The sequence below is a fragment of the Natrix helvetica genome (genome assembly GCF_964273705.1).
Source record: "Natrix helvetica genome assembly, chromosome: 2".
NCBI lineage: Eukaryota > Metazoa > Chordata > Lepidosauria > Squamata > Natricidae > Natrix > Natrix helvetica.
In genome coordinates, this window is record NC_138552.1 from 202962740 (window position 1) to 202989970 (window position 27231).

The 27231-nt window shown below is 34.9% G+C and overlaps 1 protein-coding gene across 1 annotated transcript; it reads left to right on the forward strand.

Moving 5' to 3' along the window:
• Positions 1 to 25339, forward strand: VTA1 (vesicle trafficking 1). The gene is made up of 8 exons (XM_081944690.1): positions 1 to 231; positions 5224 to 5318; positions 10464 to 10591; positions 11091 to 11166; positions 15330 to 15438; positions 18088 to 18255; positions 19656 to 19736; positions 24306 to 25339. The coding sequence occupies exons 1-8, from the start codon at positions 123 to 125 to the stop codon at positions 24449 to 24451; spliced, it is 912 nt and encodes a 303-aa protein (XP_081800816.1). The 5' UTR covers positions 1 to 122; the 3' UTR covers positions 24452 to 25339.
• Positions 25340 to 27231: the final 1892 nt, after the last annotated feature.

Below are 27231 nucleotides of genomic sequence, written 5' to 3' on the forward strand. Positions count from 1 at the left end.
CCCGGAAGCGGAAGTGCTTGAACGGTAGTCCATAGCAGGAGTGGTAGTAGTAGGAGTACGGTAGTAGCGGCGGCTGTTTTCTCTTAACTGAATCGCTTTCCTTGAAGTGAATCCATAGTGCCATGGCTGCCTCGGGACTCCCCCCGCTGCCTCCGCAATTCAAGCCCATTCAACATTTCCTGAGAACCGCGCAGGAGCTCGAGAAGCGTGAGCCTGTGGTAGCTTATTATTGTAAGTTAGGGGAGAGGGGTTAACAGTCGGCGAAGCCCCCAGTCCGCCCCTCTTTCCCCGCTGACGTTCTCTGTGGGTATCCTAACTGTCAAAAAACTAGGTCCGACCCTTCCCCCTTGTTATTGCGCAGCTATAATATCATTGGGGGCGGGGTAGCCGTAGCTGGGGGCGAGAGATCTTCGGTGAGTCACACACACACACAAGCGCAGAGAGAGAGAGAGAGACAGGCAGACAGAGAAAATAACTTTATTGTCACTTTGAAAGTACAGTAATCGGCTTACATTAAAATGAAATTTCGTTGCATATAGCTCTCTTAGACATAAGCCTAAGTCTGAAAATCAGGCTTGTCAGAGTTACATCTTTTCTATCCTGCTCTACGGAGTAGAGAGTTGGTCTCTGACAAAAAACCACTTGAAGAAACGAAGCATTTGAAATGTGGACTTACAGACGGCTATTACATATAAACTGGGTTGACAGAATCACAAATGAGGAGATGATAAGCCGCCTGGGGAAGCCAAGGGAAATCATCAAAGCCATTAAAAAGGGAAAGTTAGAATATTTTGGGCATGTGACGCGACATCCTTCACTTAATCCTCCAGGGAAAGATTGAAGGCAAACAAGGTCCAGACAGAAGAAGAACATCATGGCTTCAAAATCTTAAGGGTCTAGTTTGGACAAAACTCAGCAGCGCTTTTTCATGCGGCTGTTGACAAAAATAGAGTTGCTAACACGATCGCCAATGTCCGATGACGGATGTGGCACAAGAAGAAGAATATAGCTCTCAAAAGGGTTACCACCTCCAATATACACTACATGAATATGATAAGATACATACATACATACATACATTATGCATGCCTGCACCCGTGTATATTATGTGATATGGAGAAACACAGCCTAGTTCTGATGTATACATGTACATGGCGAGAAAAACGAATCTTGCAATTTGTACCAAAGTGTGAACACACCAGAGAGCTTTGAGTAAAAAACCTCCTTTTTTTGACTCTTGGTAACTACATGGGGTCTGTAATGAAATTATCTTGGTGACAGCGCAGTGGATGGTTTTCCATAGGATTCTTCTGGAAAGTTGAAGCAATGGCCTGGGTTGTTCCCTTGAAGACTTTTTACCCCAAAACTGGGGTGTTAATATGTTAATAATATTCCAAAGCTGTCAATTAGGTATTAGTGACCCTTTTTGGTGGATGAATGCAGACAAGGGCAAGGCTGTAGCTACCTGTTCTGTGAAGTCCATCAAGACAATCATACACTGGCTCTGGTGAGCAGAGAACAGCATTTTGTTTACCAACACCTGCCTTCTGGAATACTATTGCCCCAGAGATTATCTTTGCCCCAATTCTATGGCTTTCCATAGGCTTTAAAAACCTGGGTTGACTGCTGAACTTGGGGACTTGGTTGTGTGGTTGAGCCCATATCTGGGCTATATTAATGATGTTGGTTGACTTTATCTTTGGATCATATGTTTCTTATTTGATGTTTTTATTATTTTTAATCTTATTTTTATTTTCTGTTAGCTGCCCAGACTCAGTCTTTGAGATGGGAGTGGTGGGGATGATATATGTTCAATAAATAAATAAAAATGATGTCTCAAAATGGCAGGCTTTCTGACTGAGCCTGTGTAATTTTTGGAATAACATGTTTTTGGTTTTGTCTCTTGTATATATTGTTCTACTGTGCATTCTCTGAACAAATCAAATAGAAGGGATAATAGATATAAAGGCAGGATGAAAACAGTAACCCTTACGCTATTAAGTTCTGGCCATGTTTCCTGATGTATTTTAAGCTTTCAAAATTTTGATTACATATATTTTGTGAAAAATCTAACTCAAAAAGAGCTGATTCATAAAGTAATCTTTTGCTTTTGGAGAACAGCTTGTTTTTCTGTACTTTATAATTTCTAGAATTTATTTTTGGGCTATACACTTCAACAGTTATTTGGGAGATATACTTCATGTCTTGCATCAGTGCAACACTGCTCTGCTGTTCATTAAAACTACATTATTATTATTATTATTATTATTATTATTATTATTATTATTATTATTATTATTATTATTATTATAATACGATTGTATCACAGCGGCCAGTTGTTTTGCGGATTTGGCATTGATTACTAGTCGGGCCCCAGCCAGGGGCCTAGGACGTCGTAACGTATTTTCGTAATATACGTACAGATCCAAGCAGTGCAGCTTTTTGCATTCGACTGATGGTGATTTTGTCAAGTTTTAACTGTTTTAAATGTAATTCCGGTGCTTTTGGAATAGCACCCAGTGTGCCGATTACCACTGGAATTACCACTGCTGGTTTGTGCCATAATCGTTGAATTTCAATTTTTAAGTCCTCGTGATTTTTTCATGTTCCTTCTTGTTGACCCTGCTAACACCTGGTATTGTGATGTCTATGATTGTAACCTTATTTTTCTCAACCACTGTGATGTCTGGTATGTTATGCGCCAGTATTTTGTCCGTTTGTATACGAAAATCCCATAGGATCTTGACCATCTGATTTTCGGTGACTTTTTCAGGCTTATGTTCCCACCAGTTTGTTGTTGTTTTAATATTATAATTTTGGCACAAATTCCAGTGGATCATTTGTGCTACTGAATTGTGCCGCAATTTATAATCAGTCTGCGCGATTTTTTTACAGCAGCTGAGTATGTGGTCAACAGTTTCATCAACTTCTTTGCAGAGTCTGCATTTGGCATCATCAGAGGGTTTTTCGAATTTGGCCTTAATGGCATTTGTTCGGATAGCTTGTTCTTCGCAGCCAGGATTAGTGACTCTGTTTCTTTTTTTAATGTACCTGTTGTTAACCATAACCAAGTTTTTTCACTGTCCACTTTATATTTTATTTTTTCCAGAAATTGACCATGCAATGCTTTGTTCTGCCAACTTTCCATTCTTGATTTTATCACATCTTTTCTGTATTCTTGTTTCGTCTGTTGGGCCTTCAGTAGATTTTTGTTCTTTACTTCGATTAATAGATGTTCTTGACTTTCTTTTAAATAATCAGCCAGTGCATGTTTTTCTTCTTCAACTATTGGCTTCACTTGTAATAATCCTCTGCCACCTGATTTTCGGGGCAGGTATAGTCATCAGTGTCACCGCGTGGATTTGAACTGTAGTGCATTGTCATTAGTTTCCTTGTTGTTGTTGTTGTTGTTGTTACTGTTATTTTGCATTTGTGCAAGATATAAAATACAATTTCTGAACCATTTTACTAGAATACAGCCCTAGTGCATTTTTAAAAACAGTTTCAAATCATTTCGTCTCACCCTATCTTTCAACAACAACAAAATTAATTGGGTCCAGTTTAGAAACTGACAATCTGATACCTCTTACCATTACATGTTGGTATATTACGATGGGTGACCATATACATTTTCTCACTAAATAAATAAATGGAGGAAATGCAGTTACAGCTGAGAATCTTTGAAGTTAACATGGAAGCACAATTCAGTTGTTTCGAAATTGTCACTTTACTGGTTTAAAAAACACTTTATTGAAGTAATGCATGTCTTCCAAAATGATTGCTGAGGCACTTTAATGTTCTAACTCTGGAGAATTAAAACAGATTCTTAGTACTCACTAGGAAATAAACAAATGTAGGAGTGTGGGGAATTTTATTTTCTACTTTCTGTTCACTCACACATTTCTGTTTGTTTTATTGGCACATAAGAGAAAGCTGGTGGAAGAATAAATAAAATAAATGAAAATAAGTGAAAAACCCTTGTGTGAGCATCCAATAAAATATAATCAAAGATGAATAGCTTGGAGTTGTGTGCACTTGCCAACTCCTTGTTTATGTGTTCAGAACCACCAAGATTTTACAGTGAAATACTTACACTGGTGCCATTTAAAAGTAAAATGGGCTCATTTCTTTATAAACTAAATAGGAAGACTTTTAAATTAGAATATTTTGAATGTGGGAGCTATTCTCATTTATATTTAGTATAGTAAAATTCATAGATTTATGTTTCTTGATCCCAGTGCAAACACCTGCCTTCTATTTCATTTCACCTTCATTTCTCTCACATAAAACCCATCAATTTTACAAATGAGTTGTCTCATTTTAAAGACAGTTTAATTCTCATGATACTGATTTATTTATTTTTTTAGAATTTAACCTGAGGCCAGTATGTATTAAAAACTTGCACAGTCAAATATAAGTGAGCTGCACACAACTATTTGGTGGGAAAATATACAAGACTAGTTTTAGGTGAATTGGCAATCCAACAGAAGTATTTCACATGATTTTTGCATATGTTTATCATGTTTATCTCTGTTATTTTTGTGAATTGGTTTGAGAATTGTATTCTTTTTTTGCTACATAATAAAAATGGCTTAAGTTTAATTGTAAGTTAAATCTCCTAGCTTTTGCACACATAGTAGCAAATCTATAATTATTCCAAGAAAAACTGTAGATTGTATTCTGGTGTTTGGATTAAATCCAGTTTAGACTTTCATTTACCAGTGTCATTCCAATATGTTTTCAATTTCAATTCACTCAAGAAAATTGAAATGTCTGAACTTCAGTCAATTTTTGAAAAGTACTATTTATTCAAACTATTGAAGACTTTCCAAGATTCATTCTGAGACAGCAATATTCACATTGGAATAGGTTTTCACACTTAAGTACTATCAAAAGTTCATATTACTAAAATGATAGTTTGTTACATCCTTAAAAAATACAATTACTGTCTTAGACTTGATTTGTGTATCAATCACAGCTTTTATACTACTTGTTTTGAGATGTTCCTCAAATGAAGCTGTAGTGAAAGCTGTATTATATTTGAAAACTTAAAAATGTGAGTCAGAGATAACACATGCTATGACACTATTCGCCACTTCACAATTTCTTTTAACACATCAGTGCTTGGGGGTTTATTACTAATATGCAATTCAATTGCTTAATCTTGTTCAGTCAGGTAAATTGCTGGCCTAAACTTCATTAAGTCTTTTTTTTCTTTTACAGGTCGTTTGTATGCTATGCAGACAGGTATGAAGATTGATAGTAAAAACCCAGAATGTCGTAAATTCTTGTGTAAACTAATGGATCAGCTTGAAGCTGTAAGTTTCTTGTTATATTACTGGTAATAATAAAAACATGAATGAAGTTACAATGTATCTGTTCTTAATTATGTAGTATTTATTTTGAAAAGAAACATTTCCATCCTTTGCTGCTTCATATGGATGAAAATGGCATGGGTTTGTGATTTGCCGATGAAAGAAATTTCCAGTATTTGAAAACTTCTCATTCCAGAAAAATATTATTTGTAAATTGTTCTAATGAATATATATTATTTATTTATTTTTGTTAGATTTAAATATCTATTGATCTCACTGTGGTGATATTGGCTAAACATTTGAAATCATAACATATTCATATACATTTCCATTGCATTGAAGGGATAGCTGAATGTGTACCATATTATATCTGGAATTGTATTCTATCAGTGTTTTTATATGAAATTATCTTAATAATTATAAAATCTGAGCTGTATTAATTATAAAAGTTTTTATGATCAATTTTGAAAGTGTGCATGTGTGAGTTTTGGCTAAGTATAAAGTTTTCACCAGTTGCAAGTTTTATGCAAAACATAACAATCTTAATGAATCAATCATTTTGTGTTTAGAATTCCTTACATAATTCTGAGTTTGATATTTATGGGATAAATATAGGAAACTGAAGGCCTATTTTCAGAAGACAAGCAAATTAGTAAAAAATTTGGTTCTGGAGTTTAACAAGGCACTGATAACATGGATTTAAATATATTTTTGCAGACTTGAGTCTAGCAGTTACATTTCTGCGCTCCCTACAACATTCTGCCCTCCTGTGGATTTTGCTGTCTACCCAATCCATTCAGTGACATTGTTGATTTTGATGTCCATATTTTTTTTACAATTGTTTGAATTGTAAAATTGAAGTACAATAATGGAGTAGAGAAGAATGGATATATAAGACATTCCTGATCTATTAATTTAGAGCAATAGAATGTGATTTAAATCAAACTTGTATATGCTTACCAGCACCATCAGTGTTATACAGCTTTCTGATTTCTACATTTTTAAAAGTTGTACTAAGTCATCTCCCCTCTTTTTTTCCCAATCTTTTTGGCAACATAAGAAATGCAAGGGGGACATAATGTTCATGGTGTTGTTTTGTAAGGATAAACAAGAGTTTCTCTAAATCCCAACAGTGACATTATTCAGCAGCTCAGCATCCACCTGTTGAAACTGTAGATGTTGTAATCTGTAACATCTTTGAAAACAGCTCTTTGAATTGCATTAGACTGCTTGACTAAGCATTCCTGTAATTCTCAAGGTCTTCGGCACAATTAAATTAGCTATCAACTCTCCATTTAATTAAATCTTTATTTATATTAAATGTCTCATGCTGTTCTACAAGAGGTTATATAGTTCTATTGCATTCATTGGCATGAACTAGGTTATGAATGAACTATTATTGAATCTTTCTACGTGCCTTATTAGGGCAGAATGGGGAGGTAAATTGTCATAAGGCTAAAATTGAACTGAATTTGAATATCATCTATTTTGTGGCTTAGAATGAAGTTATCTGAACATTTTTTATTTATAATTTTCATTTTCTTTAAATAAAGATTTCTAATATTTGTAGTTTATAATGTGAATGAAATTAAATATAACAACAATTGAGGGTGGAGGTTCATTCTTAGAACTTGTGGATTGGTTTCCAAATATTTTGTTACCCAGCTAGGTAAAATCTTCAGCAGAATTTAGGGGATAACAGTGTACGTGTTCTTCTGCTTATAAGGGCTTTGTATGGCCAGTAGGTCTTGTGATAGGGAAATCATGTCAGGTGAGGGTAACTTCCCCTTGACAAGACAGCTGATCACACAAAGCCCTTATAAGCAGAAGAACACAACAATGACATCCCCTAAATTCTGCTGAAGATGTTACCTAGCCTAGTAACAAAACATTTGGAAATCAACTCACAAGCTCGGAGCATGAGCCTCCACTCTCATCCTATACCAAGGTACAGATATTTGTCACTATCACATAGCAACCATTTTAGAAACAGAAGACTTTCTCTGTGATAGTTGATTATATCTTGGTAGGATTTGGTGTCCAAACAAATTCTGTTACAACTTCTGCTGCTTATAGACCCTTACAGACAACAGTGTAAAACTTTGCTGATTAAACAGATTCTTCAAAATCAATAATGGTTATTTATTAGTATCAGTAGACACCCACAGGATACATTTGTAGATTTTAGACCTACCATGTAGTTTCTATGAATAATGTTTGGTAACACTGATTCACAGCAACCACAAGGATCAGAATATCATCTTGATGCCATCTCCATAATGTGGATAATTACCGTATTTTTTGCTCCATAAAACGCACTTCCCCCCCCCTAACAAAAGTGCCGGTCCTTTGGTGAATAGGAATCAGGCTGCTGCTGTGGGATCCTTTTACAGTGCTGAATCCCACCTCTTCTGTCTTTGTCATTGCCTGCCTCTTCTATCTCTTTTCCGCAATGCAGGAGTCAATAGGCAGAGCTGGCACATGAGAGGACACCTATCAGTGGTCCTCTCAGGCCCCCACCTGATATATTTTTTCTTGTTTTCCTTCTCTAAACCTAGGTGCGTCTTATGGTCAGGTGCAAAAAATACGATATATCTTGTAAAACAGGTAGTTCATAATGTGCCTGGTGTCTTGGTGGATGCATTTGGAAGCCTTTCATGGTTTTCCGAGCAACCATGTGCATGCATGGAAGTCACTTTGAATGGAATTGCTGACAGTATGCTGCCTTGCTACAGGTTTATTATTAATTAGATTTCTAGATCTTAGCCACTATCAGAATAGGGAACTGGTGATAGGTTTAGATGAAATTGCACCTGTCCATCCTCTCCTGGCTCACTGATCAAGAGAGTTGAGGGTAAGGAGCTCAGTAACATGAAGGAAACCAAGAAATGCCTGGATTGCCAAGGTCATGAAAGGAAGGGCTGATTTCAAATAATAGGTAACATTCAAGCTACACTATAGTAATAAGAACATCAAACATATCCTTTATTATGTAATCTGACATTTGCAACCTATTGGTCCTTTTAAATTTAGCCAACCTGCCCTTCCTTTTCTAATACCTAAGGTCATTGTGCGAAATTTTCTAACTTCTGGATGATAAATTATTCTGGTGAGTTCAGAGTTGGACATTAGATAGATGAATCTAGAACATATGTCTGGTGCTTCATCCTGCACAATTATCCCAAATGACCACAGTTTGATTCTCTGAGGAACTGGATGAGGTTTTCTGCCATTTTAACAGAACTACTTGTGGTTTGGGTTTCTTCCTTTTGTAGGTCGTGAAAGCCTTCAGGAGTTGACAGAAAGTTGAGTTGACACAATGGTAAATTCATCCTTAAGAGATAATATTGCTAGTGTTGTAAGCCTTTCTAAAAGAGACATGTGTATGCCCTCCTTAAGAAACCATCATTTGAGTCTGACTGAATAGACAATTTTCAATCTTGTCTACTAATGTGTTTTCTTATGAAAGATTGTTGAGAAAATTGTGGGGCTGCAACTTCAACAAGCCCCAGAAGAAATGTATTATATAGACCCATTTCAGTTAGCACAAGGCACAGGAACAGAGTTAGCATTAATTGTTCTTGTGGATGAACTTTCAGGAGACTGAGATAGATATGTTGTAAACCTCATAGTTCTGCTTGATCTGTCAGTAGGTTTCAAACCATTAATCATGGTAACTTCTGGGATGCATCTGAGGATTGGATGTCAAGGACACTATTATGCATGGATTGTCCTCCTTCATGAAAAGATGATTCTAATTGGGAAGGAGAGTCTGAGCCCTAAGCTATTGAAATATTGTTCATGTAGCTGGAGACTGTTCAGATCTGGATGAAGGGGAACAGGTTAAAATTTAATTGTAGCAAGACAGACTGCATTTGAAAGCCCACTGATTCCAAAGACATACCACATTTAATTTGGAACACGATTGTACTTCTCCAAATACAACTGGTTCATAATTTGGGAATCCTCTTGGACTGACAGTTCTGATTCAGGAAATGGATGGTAGCTGTGACCAAGAGGGCCATGGCACCACTTCATCCTGTGTACCAGTTGCAATTTTTCCTGGAATGGGAATAAGATCGACTAGGATAATGGGGTTGCTCTACACATTTCTTGGTTTGAGGCTCTCATCTAGTGATGCCATGGAAACCTATTTTAAATGTCAATTCTTAGTCAAAATTTAAAGCTAAAACTATGTCAAACTATCTGCTTTTATTCCCAAATTACAGGTTTGAGGAGTTGTATGCCATTCATAGTTGGCTGATTGGAGTGACTTATAGGTCAAGTAAATAAATAGTCACACCAAGGATTTTCATTACGTGGCTTAGAAAGTATATCTGATACTCCCAGGCTTCTTTGTAGGACTTTATATTTCGTTAACTGCTTAGTGTGATTTCCATTTCCACTGAGCCATGGTGTCACAATGATTAAAATGGAGTATTGCAGGCTAACTCTGCTGACAGCCAGTAGTTTGATTCTGACTGACTCAAGGTTGACTCAGCTTTCCATCCTTCTGAGGTCAGCAAAGTGAAGTGCCAGATCGTTGTGGGCAATATGCTGACTGTAAACTGCTTAGAGCGTGCTGTAAAGAAATATTAAGCAATATATAAATCTAAGAACTATTGCTATTTAAGATTGAAAAAGTGGACAGAGGAAAGAAATAACCTTATGAAAAAATCGAGTTTTAAAAATGTTATTTTCAACATGCCCATGTAGGTTTGCTTGACCTATACAATTATTTCCTATATTTCCTTGCTCATCCTATCTGCATGTTATTCATCCATGTCAGTGAGAAGACAAGACGCCATTTTGAGATCTTCAGCTTATTTTAATAACTATATTAAATTATATTAATAAATTCACAGTATGAGTGAATTGAATTTTGAAAACAAAAGACTTGGAATTTATTATAATTACTATAATTTATACCCTCTTATTTCTAAATCATGTGAAAGATTAAAATCTAACTTGTCAACTTGCACTGACAAGAACAAAATGTAAACGTTGCCATCTTATTCTCCCTGTTGACATAAGTAAAGTTTGCAACCCAACTTGAGAAGCAGAAATCCTGATTTGCTCCTGCAGTTACAATATGGAGCCTGATAAATAACCAGCTAAATTGTGTGTGTGTATATATATATATTTTAGATGAAGAAACAGCTTGGCGATAATGAAGCAATTACTCAGGAAATAGTTGGCTGTGCCCATGTGGAGAATTATGCATTGAAAATGTTTCTTTATGCTGATAATGAAGATCGCGCTGGTCAGTTTCACAAGTAGGTAGCAAAGGAAAATATATATTAGATGTAATAATGAGCTATTGAAGCAATGCAGCCTAAATTTGATCTAAATAAAAAGCCATCTTGGCTAATGGTTTTTATTAGACCAGACTAGAAAGCAGGAGACTGCGAGTACAAATCCCGCCTTAGCCAAGAAAGCCAACTAGGTGGTTTTGAACCAGTCACTTTCTCTTAGCCCCAACCCACCTCATTGGGGTATTGTGGTGGGGGAAATGGGAGGGAAAAGGTATATTGGATATGTTTGTTGTCTTGAGTTATTTGTAAATATAATATAAAGACGGGATATAAATAAATAAAAATATTAAAACTTTCATGTTGCATAAAACTCTGGAAAACTACTAGAATGAATGTAACTTGAAAGTGCTCTCAGTTCTGCCCTTGCCTGTGAGTTTAATGTAAAAAATGTGTACTTGTCTAATTATTATTCAAATGTGTATTTTTATTCCTATTCTTAAAAAAAACCTATTTTTTCCAGAAATATGATTAAATCCTTTTATACTGCAAGTCTTCTCATAGATGTCTTGACAGTGTTTGGAGAACTAACAGATGAGGTAAGTAAAAGATATTATAAATAATCAAACACAAAGGAAACAATTTTTAACATTGTAATTTAATCATCTTAAATTTGTACTTAACTATCCTGGTTACAAGTGTTACATATTAATTATAAGAAAACTCATATTTAGTAACCATTTAGTTATATTAATTGCGGAGAAGAATTCTAATGCAAATGCAACAGTTTTCTTTGGGCTTTGGAGAAATTTATTTCCGGAATCCTCAATGAAGAGACATTGTCATTGAAATGCATTATCATTGTTTACAGATTAGAACAAAACTATGGAATATTACAGTATGGCCAGTTTAAATGTCTAACCAGAATTAATATACTCCAAAAAGGGGCAACAAAAATCACAGAATAGGACAAAGCATGACAGATGTCCTTTCAAGAAGAGAGTGACTTACCGGCAATGTATATTCCTGTTCCGGCTTCTAATTTAGAATTCATTGACAATTAATTTCTCCAGTATAATCAGAAAGAAAACTATACCGTATAAATAGATATATCCTTTTTATTATGCTTAGTACAGGTAGTCTTCAACTTATGACTACAATTAGAAACCGGAATCTTGGTTGTTGAGCAGAGCAGTCATTAAATGAGATATCACGTGATTGCTTTGCTCAATGACCATAATCCCATAAACTTTATTGGGAAATCAGCAGAGAAGACTGCAAATGGATTACACATGATCGCAGTACATTTGGCAATCAGTTATAAGTGTAAATAGATTGCCATCACCTAGATCATTATTATGTATCTTGTGAGGGATAGATGTGTGAGACCTTTTGCAGTGGCCAGAAACCACCTGTTCCATAATCCTTGTAATTTCAGACTGTAGTTAAACAATTATAAATTGAGGACTATAAATATATTGAGGCACACCCCAAATGCCTTTTTATTTTTTTTTTAATAAATAGCACTTTGGTTGGGAGATTCCATTGACTACAAAGAAATCTATGCAATGGTTACCTATTAAACTATCTGTCCTTTTAAATATATTTTTTCATATTAAGAAACTATTTATACAGACATTATTTGATTTTGGCCGCATTGGATTAGAGTTAGATATGCCAGACAGAAGAGGAAAGAGTAAACTATTGTAAAAACTGCTTCAAATTCTGCATGCCAGTTCCCCTGCCAATTTATTTTCTTAAATATGCAGGAGGTTTTACTGGATGTGCTGAAGTACAAATTTTAACAAGGAGTTCTATTTTTTTTTTCACTTAGCTGTTGGTGATTAAAATTGAAGGAATTGTATAAGATGAAAAGCCATCTTTGAAATTCATGAAACTAATATAGGCAGATGTCAAAAGTAATTCTGAAATAAAAACATTCTAAAACGATAATTAATGCACATTAAACATATCACCCAGAAGCAAGACACATGAATTCCTGAAAACTTGCAAAAGACACCACTTGTGAGATTGAATAAATATATTTTCAATTCACATGTCATATACTTGACAAAAACAACAGAAATTGAATGGCTTGTTCAGGATCATTATATTTCTCTGGTAGGAACAAGGAATGAGTTAGGATATATCTTAACTTTTTTTGAAACTACACTGTACACTTGGTGTTTTAGAAATAATGTATAGCCATCCTAGATTTTTGGTTTAATGCCACTCGTGAGGCAAGACAGATTATTCCTGTTGAGATTCAAAGTTATGACCTTCTCTCCTCAGCAATCACAAATGTTCCAGAGAGTAAATAACCTAGCATCCGTAAGAACTGGGCTGCATTCCTGTTATTGTGACTGTTTCCTGTTGAAAATTTACTTAGGAAAGTACTACTTTCTGAATAATAAAAAATTATAGAAAACTGTTAAGCTGTTGGGTTGCTACCTGGTTAAAAAAAGCTGCATGAGAGAAAAATAATTGCTTCAAAACAGTTTTATTGTTGGCGCCTAAAATGATCTGAAAGAAATTACAATTATTGAGCCAAAAGGAATTTCATGTTGCTAAGCACTGACTAGAAAATTGCTTGCTTCAAGGCTTCATTCTAAGGACTGACTAGAACATTCACAACACTTCTGTCGTTTATCTTCTTCCCAAATATTTAGTAAAGACGAAAACCCAGCTGGTAGCTAACTCTTTAGTGACACCATCCCAAACATTTTTATTGAAGGGAAAATTGATTTAAAAAGCATCTGCCGAGAGTCCCTTTGGGGAGAGGGGGCGGTCTAGAAATCAAATCAAATAAAATCAAATCAAATAAATACAAATAGTTATGATTCTACAGTAAACTTCTTGTCCTTCCTCTGCAAAAAACATGTTTTGAGGGCTAAGAGGAATATTTTGAGGCTTAAAGGAATAAGTCAGAGTGTATAGATTTGAAGGATGAAGAGTTGTTCATACCAAATGTGAGAGAATAGTTTGTATTTTATTATGTACATTTTGGAATTGTTTTTAATAATGCCCATTTTGGAATTTTAGAGTTGTAGGCCTAGAAATCTTGTCTATGTATTAATGATATTAAAGTTAACTCCTAAATACCTTCCCTAATGGGCCAGATGATTCAATGGATGCTGAGCTAAAAGGAAAGAGCCCTACTCTCTTGTCAGCATTTTCCTGAGGAGGAGATAAGAAGCAATAGCTGTCTATGTCTTTCTATCCCTGTGCAGAATAAAGATAAAAGTCATCATTCCCTTATCATTGTCAGACTAGCAATTTCACTGTATGCCTTCTTCATTAGGATGGCTTTCAGGATGTGCTAGGCCAGTGATGGCGAACCTTTTTTGGCTTGCGTGCCACAAGTGGGGGGAGCGCAGGGGGGTCGAGTGCGGGCGTGCCGCACCCATAATGCAACTCGCGACCCCCCCAGTGTGAATGCGCGCACAACGCATGACCCCCCCCCCGTTTTTACATGCTTTTTTCGCTCTCCCGAGGCTCCAGGGGCTTTATAGGAGCCTGGGGAGGGCGAAAAGAGCTTCCCCCGACCCCCCGGAGGCTTCAGGGACCGTCCAGAGGCTTCCCTGAAGCCTTCGGAGCGCTTAAAACCACCCTCCGAGCAACCCGACTTCCGGGTTGCTCGGAGGGTTGTTTTAAGCGCTCCGAAGGCATCAGGGAAGCCTCGGACGGTCCCTGAAGCCTTCGGAACGCTTAAAACCACCCTCCGAGCAAACCGGAAGTGACTTCCGGGTTGCTCGGAAGGTCGTTTTAAGCGCTCCGAAGGCATCAGGGAAGCCTCAGACGGTCCCTGAAGCCTTCGGAACGCTTAAAACGACCCTCCGAGCAACCCGGAAGTCACTTCCGGTTTGCTCAGAGGGTGGTTTTAAGCGCTCCGAAGGCTTCAGGGACGGTCCCTGAAGCCTCCAGGGGGGCGGGGTAGGCTCTTTCTGCCCTCCCCAGGCTCCTATAAAGCCTCTCGAGCCTGGGGAAGGCGAAAAATAGCTTTTAAAAAAGTGAACTTAGCTGGCCAGCGCGCGCTGGCCAGCTGACAGGGCAGCGCCTCACGTGCCCTGACAAATGGCTCTGCGTGCCACTTGTGGCACGCGTGCCACTGGTTCGCCATCACTGTGCTAGGCAAAGCATCAGCTGTACTTTGCCCATATCCCCCATGTTCAGGGAGAAGTTCCCTGAACATTTTATCCATTTTACAACTTTTTCAATGGATCCAGATACATAGTGCATGGCTCATCATGAAACAGATATAGTGGGGAACAAGAACTTCCTCTAAGATGGCTTTATCCATTCATTTGGGCTAGGTTTCCCTTTTACACTATAAATTTGTAAAAATGCAAGTTAGAAGACCAGTAAAAGTTCATATTGCAGTTCTTATTTTACAAGGAATAAATGTAGCAGAATTAAGTAGTAAATAATACAGTAGAACCTCTGGTCCCAAACACTTCTCACCACAACCAAATCGGGTTCTGACCAAAAAATTCACAATATTTTTTTCCGCAGCTGATTTCCCCTTCAGTATCATTTTTTTTTGTAAGCACCAAATTTCCAAAATTAGGTTCGGGTCATGACCAAATAGGTTTGCAACCAAAGTTATGGAACGAATTATGATCGTGACCAGAGGTTCTACTGTATATATAATTTAAATTATTAAATTTGTATAGAAACTCTTCTATTTTACTTTTCAATTTTGAACTTACGCAACCTAAGACATGAACAAATTTAAATTATAAATTCTCCATTAACTTTCTAGAATGTTCAGCATAGAAAATATGCCCGGTGGAAGGCAACATATATTCATAACTGTCTAAAAAATGGAGAGGTTCCCCAATCTGGACCTATTGGAATGGAAGAAGAACTTGGTAACATTATTGTTCATGTTTTGTTAAATATAAATAGCATATGAAATATATTTAATGTGATAAAAGTCTGTCTTTTATAATTTTTTCTCATCCCCATTTCTCAATCTGTCAGACTCATTTTGTCAAGGTATTCCAAAAAGTTGAAATGGTAGTTGTCCCTCATACAATTATATTAACATATATTAATCACCCAATTCAGCTTTTTTCCCCTACTTTTCAAAATTCAGAAACATTGCTCCTTGAGTGACTATATTTCTTTGGGTATAAGTATAATCCAACAACTTTGGGTTAGCATATATAATTTGTCAAAATAAGTTTTTATTTATGAATGAGCATGAAACCATGTTCATCCATTAATAAGTGTTTTATATAACAGTTACACATAAATGAGTATTTTATGTAACAGTTCAAATTTCCATATTGTATATCTTAGGGGCACTGAAACAGACGTGAACATTACTTTAAAAATTATTTGCTCTGGGCTGGTTGAAACTTTATTTTTTTTAGGTCTGGTTGAAACTTTATTAGTGAATAAAAACACTTTTTGGAAACAAAATGAAATATGGGTAAAAGTATGTTTTATTTATGTCTTTACGTGTCTGAAATTTAACCACAATGGCATGGTCATTGCTTAACTTAGCATTGGTTGCAACAATTTATAGACTTAGGTTGTCAAAATCTGTTACAAACTCTTGCCATTGGATATGTCAAATGAGATACATTCAGAAGTCCTTCTAGAAACTTCCCTCTCCTTAAAACCATTTGTTTTAAGTTAGACTTACCTTTGAGAGATTCAAAAAAAAAGTTGCAGCCATGTTCCCATTGTGGCTAATAAATATAAAGGTGTTGATATAACTAAAAGCTATTACAAATAATATTTATAACATCTGTAGCACTGAGGAGAATAGCATTTTTATGCATCCTTCATTTTGATGCTAATCATGTTTTGCTGGGTGACTGAGCTTGGGGTATGGAGAGTTGTTTGTTTAATTCAGCTTTGAAAGAAAACTTGACATTTGACACAATTTAATAACTACAAAATATATTGTGTGTCTGTTTATGTATTAAATGCATAGTTTTGCATAGTAATAATTTGAGAAATCACCAGATACAGCAGTATATATCATTGCTTAAAAATCAATATTTTGAAATATTTGGTTCATTTCATAATAAAAATTAAATAATACAATACATAATAAATTTATTCATTGGATAGGATGAATTTCTAGCTCATGGTATATTTACTACACTAATTTTGTAAGATAAAAATGAGTATATTGGTTTTAAATAATGTTGTTAAAGTTCTATTTTATATGATATGTGACCCACAAAGTTTAGGGTATTATCGTGCCAAAGTTCATATGGAAATGTTTGTATTCCAGAATATCTGAAGAACTCATAGTTCTTGCTTTGTGCATTTCAGAAAGAAAAGCAGCATTGTTTAAATGTACTGAAAGACTTCCCCCATTCCTTTCAGCTTGCTCAGTTTCTTCCTTCTCTTGAAACTAAAAAGTACTGAACTAGAATGAGCTAACGTTTAGATATCACTGTGTTTTCTGAAAGTATTATTCTTGAAAATCTTAGTCTTATAATATTAGACACACTGATAGTCATCATTGCCAATTGATTGGATAACAAGGTCATGAGAATTATAATGGAGAATAATAGGAGCAGCTGCTATGCAGAAAAGTAATTTCTGAACTGAATACCCTAAGGGTAAAAGGAATAGCAACTTTCTTGTGCTGAAATCAGAGCATGGGCATTTTCTGTTCAAATCTTAGCATTATTACTTACTCAGAGATGATTCACACCCTGGTCAGTGTCTCTTTGCACTTCTACCATCAGGCAGAAGGCATCAAAGAATAGCCAGCCGAACAAACAGGTTTAAAGTTTCTATCCTTGGGCTGTGAGACTTTTAAATACAACCACAATCACTCCATGAACATGCTATGTTTTTTCTTTTTCTTTCTTTTTTAGTTTCTGTTATAATTTTGCACCAGTGAGGTTAAAACCAATTTTGTTGTATTTAAGTACAATGACAATAAAGATTATACTTATACTTATTATTGTGCCAGCAGAACCTCTTAGTTTCTTGGACTAAATTTTCTGTCAATATAATTGCATCCATGTTTGTTTTTTCATTAAATTTTTGTGCTATCCATCTCATCAAAGATGACTCTATAAATGTTGTCTCCCTCCCCCCAGTCAATTTTAGATGATGTTAATAATAGCTACTGAATACTGATCCTATGAATGTGTTAATTTATCCTAAACATTTGCTACATTCTTATAGCATAATAAATAACATTGCAAGATGCTTTTAGTTACCTTCACGGTGCTTATCCAAAATAGGTGAAGTTGGAAGGCATTATCCACAGATATTAATTCTATCAGTAGTTCCTGTTTAACAACCACAGTTTGGATCACTCATTAAGCAAAACAGTCACTAAATGAAACACAACTGTTCTTATGATCTTACTTCAACTTTCCTTTGTTTTACAGCCTTATAAAATTTGCAGACTGCAAAAAGTGACCATAAAGTTACTTATTCATCACTATTGTAACTGCAAATGGTCATTTAAATAAAACAGTTGCTAAACAAAGGCTATTTGGTTTTTAAATCAACATGTCTCTATTTTTATTTGCAAGATGATGAAAATGAACAAGCAGGTTCTCCAACACCATCCAGCCAAGAATCAGAACCATCATCTACCTTTCCATCAAGTAATATTCCCACAAGCAGTTACAGTGGCATACATATCCCACCAGGTGCGCATGCTCCTGCTAACACTCCTGCAGAGGTACCCCATAGCACAGGTGAGTAATCTGTATATTTTTAACAGTGTGTGTTTATCATTTCCTAGATTTGTTAACCACGTAATAAGACATTGGAAACTATTTCTTAGAGTTTTTGCAGTGAAAGGAAGCTATCCCAAATAGTGCCGTCAGATTTATTATAAATCCAGGCTGGTTTAAAAAGATAAGAGAAACTATTTAATTGCACCATATAAATACAAAGGAAAAACTATGCTCAATTACACCAAAAGGTCCAAAGAGGGATAATTGTTCTGTTCCCATACTGAATAACCAAAAGCAAATACCATTAATATGAAATCTATGGCAAGGGATGCAACCTACACTAACCCCATTTGTGCTCTTTAGCAATTCATATTAAGAGACCTCCTACTTCCATTACAGGTAGTCCTTGTTTCTTGGTGCTTATTGGGACTGAAAGTTCCATCATTAGGTGACATGTTCATAAGTAAAAAAAACAACATGTGACTGCATCATTTAGTGCTGGCAGTTCCATTAGTCCCATTTTCTGTTGTTGAATTAAGACCATGAAGGTTGTTAAGCAAGGACTTCATCTGACCACAATTTCTGATATCCTGCCAATTTCTCCATTGACTTTGTTTATGGGAAGCCAGCAGGGAAAGTTGCACATTGATATCAATTGATTGCAGGAATGACGATGCATCAGCAATATTAAAGTTGTAACTACCACCCATTCAGTGCTATCATAGGTTTGAACTCATAGGTTAAACAAGTGGTTGCCAACTCTGTAACCAACCAAGTAAAAATACTTTTAATATACTATTCAAATAAGTTATGTTAAGTATATCTGTCTAAAATCATAATTTTAGACTTGCATATTAAGTGCTCTGCCTATTTTTCACTCATCTAATCACTGTAAAATTAGGTGGTACAGGTAAGCAGTGAAAGACATTATATTTTAAAAAGGCTGCTTCCTTTTGAAGTAGTTCCATTATATTTTGGACTATGGCATTAACTTTACAAGGAAAAAATGAAAGTATATAGTTTAAAAAAATCAACGTAAGCCATATCAGTGGCTTATGTTGATTCATTCTAATGCTCTTTCAACATAGTTAAATAACATAGAGAGGGATTCTACATTCTTGTGGGGATAAAAGTACTGGACTTACTAGATCTTTTCTTCTCTCATTTTGTTCTTAGTAGAACTGACATGCAATTACCAGAAATTTCTATTAATCATCAAGTTAGGCACATTTTTGTACTATAGAAACTAAATTGCTAATGGATATGAAACATTAATGCTATATAAGCATTACATTCTTCCCAATTTCTAATTACTATTTAGAAGTTCTCAAATATTATTCTGAAATCATAGATTCCTTTCCAGCTAATATGATATTTCTAAATTTGCACGTTTGTTTTTCTCTTCTTATTATTTATAGGAGAAACAAGTAATCCAATTCAACCCACACCTCAGAATGTTCCCCTGGTTGATCCTTCACTTTATAATGTCCAAACTGCAGGTAAGTTTTGTTTTCCTGATAGTTTCCATCATTGACAAGAATTGGCTACAGCACACCTGCACTTATAAACACAACCATGAATTTGTTTCAAAATAATTCTTGCTGAATTCCATGGAGGTACTCCAAGAAAAAAGTATCCATGTTTACAATCATAGATTCAAGAATATTTCAGAATATGCAAGACATTTGGATTCAGAGTATTTCAAATAAGAAATACATCAAGTTCAAAGCCGCCATTTTGTATTTGAAATATTAGGTTAGGTTTATTAAAAACGGACTGCCTCAATGATTCTATAGGTGTTTTGAGTTCAGAACAACGTTTTTTCCACATTCCCAGCATTCTGTTTTAAGCAGAAAACACTTCCAAAATAATTGAAATAGCCCAGTCCTAACACAAGTCTTTTTAGTGCAAAATAGTTCCCTCTGGAACCTAATACTGACCATAAAGAAAAAAAAAATACTGTTGGTACTACTTAAAAGTTTGTTCCTGTATTTGTGTATAAGGAATAACATATATGAAACTCAGTGCAAAAGCAATAATTTCAAAGTAAAGGGGAAAATATAGAAATCGGGTATCTCTAGTAGAGAATCTTAATTGATCATGTGATTCCACAATTCCTGGAAAAAGGAGTTCCATTTTAGTATGTTGAGGCAATATATTGGCAGCCATCTTGAGTGCCCTCTGATAGAAAGGCGGGACTATAGATTGAATTCATAATCATAATTGGTATCAAAACATGTAGCAGATACAATGTAGACTGTATTGTGATCCCAACATTTCATGTATTTACAATTATAACCTATGAATCGACCTAGGAGCTCATTATCTAGGCCAAAGAATGATGGGTGATTACCAATTTTTCATCATTACCTACTACCACTAGAGTTCTGAAAGACCTGACTATAATATATTTGAGTGGATAAGGAGAAATAATTCTTATGTGGTCTTATCTATGAACTGTTAACTTTTTGTGTTTTGAGAAAGATTTTACTTTTGTTAATTTTGCATTTAGCAAGGACAGCGGTTCTTTTTTAAAAAAAAATGCATAAAGATTTGCCAATCTCAGGCAGCATATTCAAATTAAGCTCTTTATATTGATACCTAAGCAAATGCTTTTCACATAGAAATTTACAAAGAATTTCAAATAAATTTCACATAGAACTTCGAAGGTACTTCAAGTATATGGCTAAATGGACAAATTTATTTAATGTTAAGTGACTTATCATTAATTATAAAGTGTACTTGATAAAAGCTTAACAAAAATAAATATAAATATTGTATGTCAATGTTTGCCCCCTTTGCACACCCAGAATTTCATCTCTTGTGGTTTTCCTAAGGAATTTAATGTGAACCTCCCTGGGTACATTATGTGTTCTGGCATATGCTGAATTCACTCTATAAGCTAGGTCTATCTCCCATTCCATCTGCTGTTTATCTTTGTGTATGTATTCAGCTAAAATATTAGTCATAATGTCCCTTATGTTTTCCCCATCTGCTTCTATTACATTTTGAAATCTAAGATAAAAGGACATTCTCTCAAACTCTATTTTCATTTGTTGGATGTCAAGTTCTTTGTTCCCCTTCTGTAAAGCCTCTACCCCCCCCCTCGCCTCCACCACCCCACCCTCCACAAGGTCCAGTCTCTGTGAGTTCTTAAAGATTTGGGCTTGGTTCTGTTTAATTTCATCTTTCATTTCCCTTAACTGTTTCTTAATTTCCTCCTGGCCCTGTAGGGAGATAACCATTCTAAAGCAGATTCCCAAAAAAATTAGGGAAAAAAGGAAAAATTATTCGCAATTGGCGAATAAATTATACCAGAAGGGGGTGTGGTTTAGATGGTTGATGCCTGAAGGTATGCTGATATTCTGGGAGGAGACAAGAATCAGAATTAATACACCCATAGAGGCACAGGCCTTTATGGAAAAAAATAAAGCCAACCTAGAAAAAACAGAAGACACCACAACGGTCATACAGGACACGGGAGGGGCCGGAGCTCTGCCAGCGGGGGGTGAAGGGTCAACACCAAGAAAGCTCAGATCACAAAAATAAATAAGAAAATCACAATGTTATAAACAGACCGAAAGTAAAAATGAATTTATAACTAGACTATATATTATAATTATATAGATTGATTGAAAATTATTCTTTCTAGAATTAAGATGCTGATTTTTTATGATTATGTATTAAGATTTGATATTTTGATGTAACCTAGGAGTTTGGAGGGAGGGGGCGTCTGCCACATTTGCAACTGCCAAAATTTGTAATTCCACCTACCCTTTTCCACATAAATGTTTTTAAAAAAACCAATAAAACTTTTTGAAAAAATAAATAAATAAATAAATATAAATATTATCTTTCTATTTGCAAAATGTCTCGCTTCTGGTAGGCAGCATAAGCCATGAATATGTGTCACTTTTTTTGGCACCTCAGAATTTTAGTTCTGCCCAATGATGTGATTAATAATATCTAAAATTAAAACTAAAATTTTGCATGATGCACATTATTAATAATATTTGAAGTAGGCTCAACAATAAATAAGGCTTTTTGCCAACAGAGCATGTAATAGAGTAGATACTGTAAAAATAAGATTAGATTGGTTAATTTAGGCTTTGTTCCAGAAAATCAGTTGAATACTGGACTGATGCCTTGGCTGTTTTCTAAAAGAATGATTTTCAAGTTTCTTTTGGCATCATAATATGAGAAAACAAAATGTCCTTGAGATAGTCTTTGAGGTAATGTATTCACACTGTGTTTTTCAAAGAGAGGGAGGCCACCATTGACCAAACCTTAAAAGTTAATTGTGGATTTATACATTTATCAGGTCATGGATGTTACGTTACAGATTGAACGTTTAAGTGACTCTATATTTTGTGACATGGCGTGTTCTTTGAAAAAAATTGCTGCTCTATGCAAATACACACTTGACTCCTGTTGAAATAAATCCGTTTGAAGTTCAGGTTTTTTTCTACAACATGCAGAGTGAACTTACTAAATAATAGGCTTGTTGCAAGAGTTTTTTTTAAACTGTAGGTAGGGCTACACTGATTAAAATCAGATTTAGCTAATTGATTAACAATTTTTGAAAAATATGGACTGGATTAAAAATTTATCCACTTCAAAAAGACAAATGTGTACCAAAAGAAACAGCCTAGCCTGTGTGTGAAAACTTTTTTTTAATTTGCTAAAGCAAACCATCTAATCTCTCAAAGAAAAAAGATAAAAACATTTTTATGTTACAAATTTGAGTTATGAATGAAGAAACCAATAATTACATAAAGCTGAAACAAATTAAAACATTTTTTATCTTTATCACTCTTAGGTTATAGTGGATAAAATTTCACATATAAATAATTGTGATAACATCACAATGATAACTAAAGTGAGGAAAAGATAATGTATAAATGCATATATAAATATGTATAAAATCCTACTGTATATATTATTAAATTCTTGCCTCTAAAGCACGTATCATACTGTGTCCTAAGGTTTTGTTGAAGTGGAAATAAGGCAATACTGATTCAGAACTGTTTGCAACGTCAATCCATCAACAGAAGATAACTGTAATGTTCTTTCTCTTAGAGAGTTACGAAAACTAAGATTTTAAAAAGCTGGAACTTCTGACATAGGATACTAAATTTCTGTGTTTATAATGTATTTTTAACATGATAGGCTCATTCCTTTGAAATGCAGCAAAACAAACAAAACTTTATTTTAAACAATGCATAAATACAGTATGCCTCTCAGGCTTTGTTAGATGCAGATTGATCAGGATAAATGGTAAGCATATATCTGTCTGGCCACAGTATTCAAAACGATCAAAACAGATCATATGAATATGTCAATATTAGCTGTATAGTAGCTAGCATTTGTTTGCTTTTGTTGATTAAAAAATTGTAACAGAAATTGCATCGTTCAGTAATACTACTTTCCATTCAGTGTAAAAAAGACTTAATGCGAACTTTTCCTTTGTCATTTGTTTTGACCTCTATAGAGTGTATTCAATTTGAAATAATGCTTAACAACTATACTGCTGTATAGTTTTATTAGAAATGAGGACATTTTTCATTCTTCTACATTAGGCAAAATGAAAATTACAAAAAAGTTACTGCTTTTAAGTTTCTAGTGCCTTGGTATCTTATGCACGTTTGGCCTTTTCTTTCACCTGACAGGAAAAATAAAATATCACAGCGCTCGATTCTTCTACTAGGGAATGGGTGTTATTTTGTAACGAGATGATCCCATATCTCTGCAAATTATACAAAGGCAGAATCAATTAATGGCCTCAGTTGCACCCCAGACTTGAGGGGGGGGGGAAGGGAGAATCTAAAGTTAACACACAGGATATTGTCCTTGTTTTTTGTGCAGATTGTAACATGATTACTGAAGCTTCTAAAGACATAGAAGACATAGATAAAGGGCAAATCTCTCTCAAAGTATTGGGTTACACTTTAAGCTTCAGACAGCGTTTCTGTTCACTGAGCTTAACAAAACATTTCAGGTGGTAAATAAATATGTGTGTGTGTCATTTATGGAAGCTGAACCTTAGTCATCTGTCTCTGTTTTCATAGGGGAAATTCGTTTGACTCCCGAAGATTTTGCCAGGGCCCAGAAATACTGCAAATTTGCTGGCAGTGCTTTGCAGTATGAAGATGTGAGCACTGCTGTGCAGAATTTACAGAAAGCCCTCAAGTTACTGACGACAGGCAGAGAATGATGCCTTTGTCTGCTGGCTTCATCACTTGTACCTAAAAAAACCTAACAGGCGGTTACTCTTAACTCTTGTCAGGAAAATGCATTTGCACAAAAGCTTTTGATTTCTGTGATAAGAATACAGCCTCTATGTCTGTCTCATTCTTTCTGTCAGATGAATAAGAACTATCTGGGGCCAGAGGTTTACATTCAGCACACCAATTGTGGCACTCCTTGCCCAAAACTATAAAATGCTCCCATGGCTGTGCTGTCCTTTTTACAAGATAGGGCAGGGAAAGGAGGGAAATGCTTTCTGACAGCGTATTTGTTTGGAATTTGTTATAAGAGAAGATTGTTTGAAATGCAACATGCATTTAATTGAAATCTCCAGACCATTTGGGGGGAGAGGACACTGTATAGTAAAACCAATGCAGCAAATAAGGCAGAAATGATTTTTTTTAGAAACATTCTAATTAAGTTGGGAAGGTATACTTAGCTTTACTGATATTGCTGGAAAGCCATTGTAATGTTTCCTGGTTTCAGTACTCATTAAAGCAATATAATTTTGTGTGTGTGTGGTTTTTTTTTTCATTGTGTGGTTCATTTCAGTTTTGAGGATAAAGGAAATATACATCTGAAATGTAAAGCCTAGCTTTAGATATCTTGAACTTTGAAAGCAGCCATGCTTAATTCTAACACTAAGAACCTAATCAAAATTAGAAACATCTGGAATTTAATATTTATTGCCATCATTTAAAAAAATGGAAATGTTTAACTTCTGTAGACTATTAAAATATTGTGGAACCTTTAAGTATGTGTTTGAATTATTAATGTTGAAATGCATAAATGTTTTAACAAATAAAAATATTTTAGTATTAAATATGTTTTTGTTAATAAATTTAGTTTAAATGGATATTTTGTACAAAATATGATATGCCTCCCTTTTTTGTCTCAGCTTTTCTTTTATAAACAATAGTTTAGTTCTGCCTTACACTGTGCATCACCAACTCAATTGGGTGGAGGTGGAAGAAACAGTTTAAATGTCAAAAATATTTGTTCTACAAATAACATATCAAGATTTATTTTAGGTCCCAAATTTGGGAAATTGAAAAACAGTGATTTCCCTTTGAATGTTACAGAATTCTTCACCTCTTGATTTGACTCAGAGCTCAAATTCAATTATTATTTCAGAGTTTGAATCATTGACTTTCCTAACTTTTCCTGTATACATTAATGGAATGGGGAACACATTCTACTGTTTCAAGTTCAGAATAAAACCTACCTTTGAGCAATGTTGTCCAAATTAGGTATATACTAAGCTTAAAACAAAACTTTGCCATTTCTAGCATTCCAAGTGCTACATTTAACAAAAAAACTCTTTTCTTCACTGAACTCTTTTGTTCAGTAAATAGTGCCCTCCTGTTGAATTTTCTCACTACATGCTAAATGCAAATACTGTGCTTTTTTTCCTTTGTTACCAAACTGCCTAGTATAGAAGTGCACACTGTGTGTGCACATTAAAAAGAAAAGGCCAGGTAATAGCAATAAAATTATATCTTTTGGTTTTATGTTACTATATTGTTCAAGGGCTACATTAAAATAACTTTATATGTGTTTCTCTCTGCTGGGCTTTTATGAATGCTTGCTTTTCAGAGATTAAAAAAGCATTCTTAAAAATTGGTGCTTCTGTTATTTGCAACGGAATTCAAAATTATGGGAAATTAATATCAGGACATTACAAGTCTGCTGCTCTTAGGTCATTTAGTTACACATTTTAAAATAATGTGAATGGGGATTTGAGGATTTATGTGCATTCATTGATCTTCATGATTTCAATATAACTTTTTTAATGTCACAAATAATGTGAATGGGGATTTGAGGATTTATGTGCATTCATTGATCTTCATGATTTCAATATAACTTTTTTAATGTCACTTTAAAATCCTAATGTGCTCCAAATGTAAGTTGTGTATTTTAAACTTCTGAACATGATGAACTTTGGAAAGGGGCAATAGCATGGTTCCCCTATGCTAGTCTGCTTGTATTCAGGTTCTTCAATTAAACTTTCCAGTTCTTCTAAGACTAATTGGATCATAAGCACCATGTACAAGCAAGATGCACAATTGTATGTGAATAGAAATAGCCAAATACTGAGTTGCCCTCCAGTATTTGTGCAGCTTCATCCCCCCCCCCCTTTCTCCCAAACCAGGAAAGCCTTTCAAAACAGCTTTAGAAGCAGAGAGCTGGACAATTTTCTATTCATTCAGCAAGTATGCCTAATTAATCTTTAAGGCATTCATTTCATAAAATAGCACATATCCCTTCAAGCTATATTATTGATCGTGTTACAGTGTGCGTACAGCAAAAATGAATGTTCCTAAGACTTGCCTTACACCATTTCTTATTTACCTTGCCTGGACCGTATCAGCAACTTTCAGGAGGAAGTAGTAGTAGTAGTAGTAGTAGTAATAATAATAATAATAATAATAATAATAATAATAATAATAATAATAATAATAATAATAATAATAATAATAATAATAATAATAATATTTCTTAGCCGCACCCTCTCCCAAAGGACTCGGGGCGGCGTACAATAAAACAAATAAAAACAATATAGACAATACACAGACAAAATAAACTAATACGTGTACATGGAGGAGGTAAGAAGATGAATAAAAACAGTTAAAACAATTTAAAATCCCCTAATAAAATTCCAAAAGTCACAAAATTAAAAAACCCGTCAGGAGCAGTGTGAACGAACTATGGTTGAGCCAGGCCAGCTACTTGAAATAGGTGGGTATG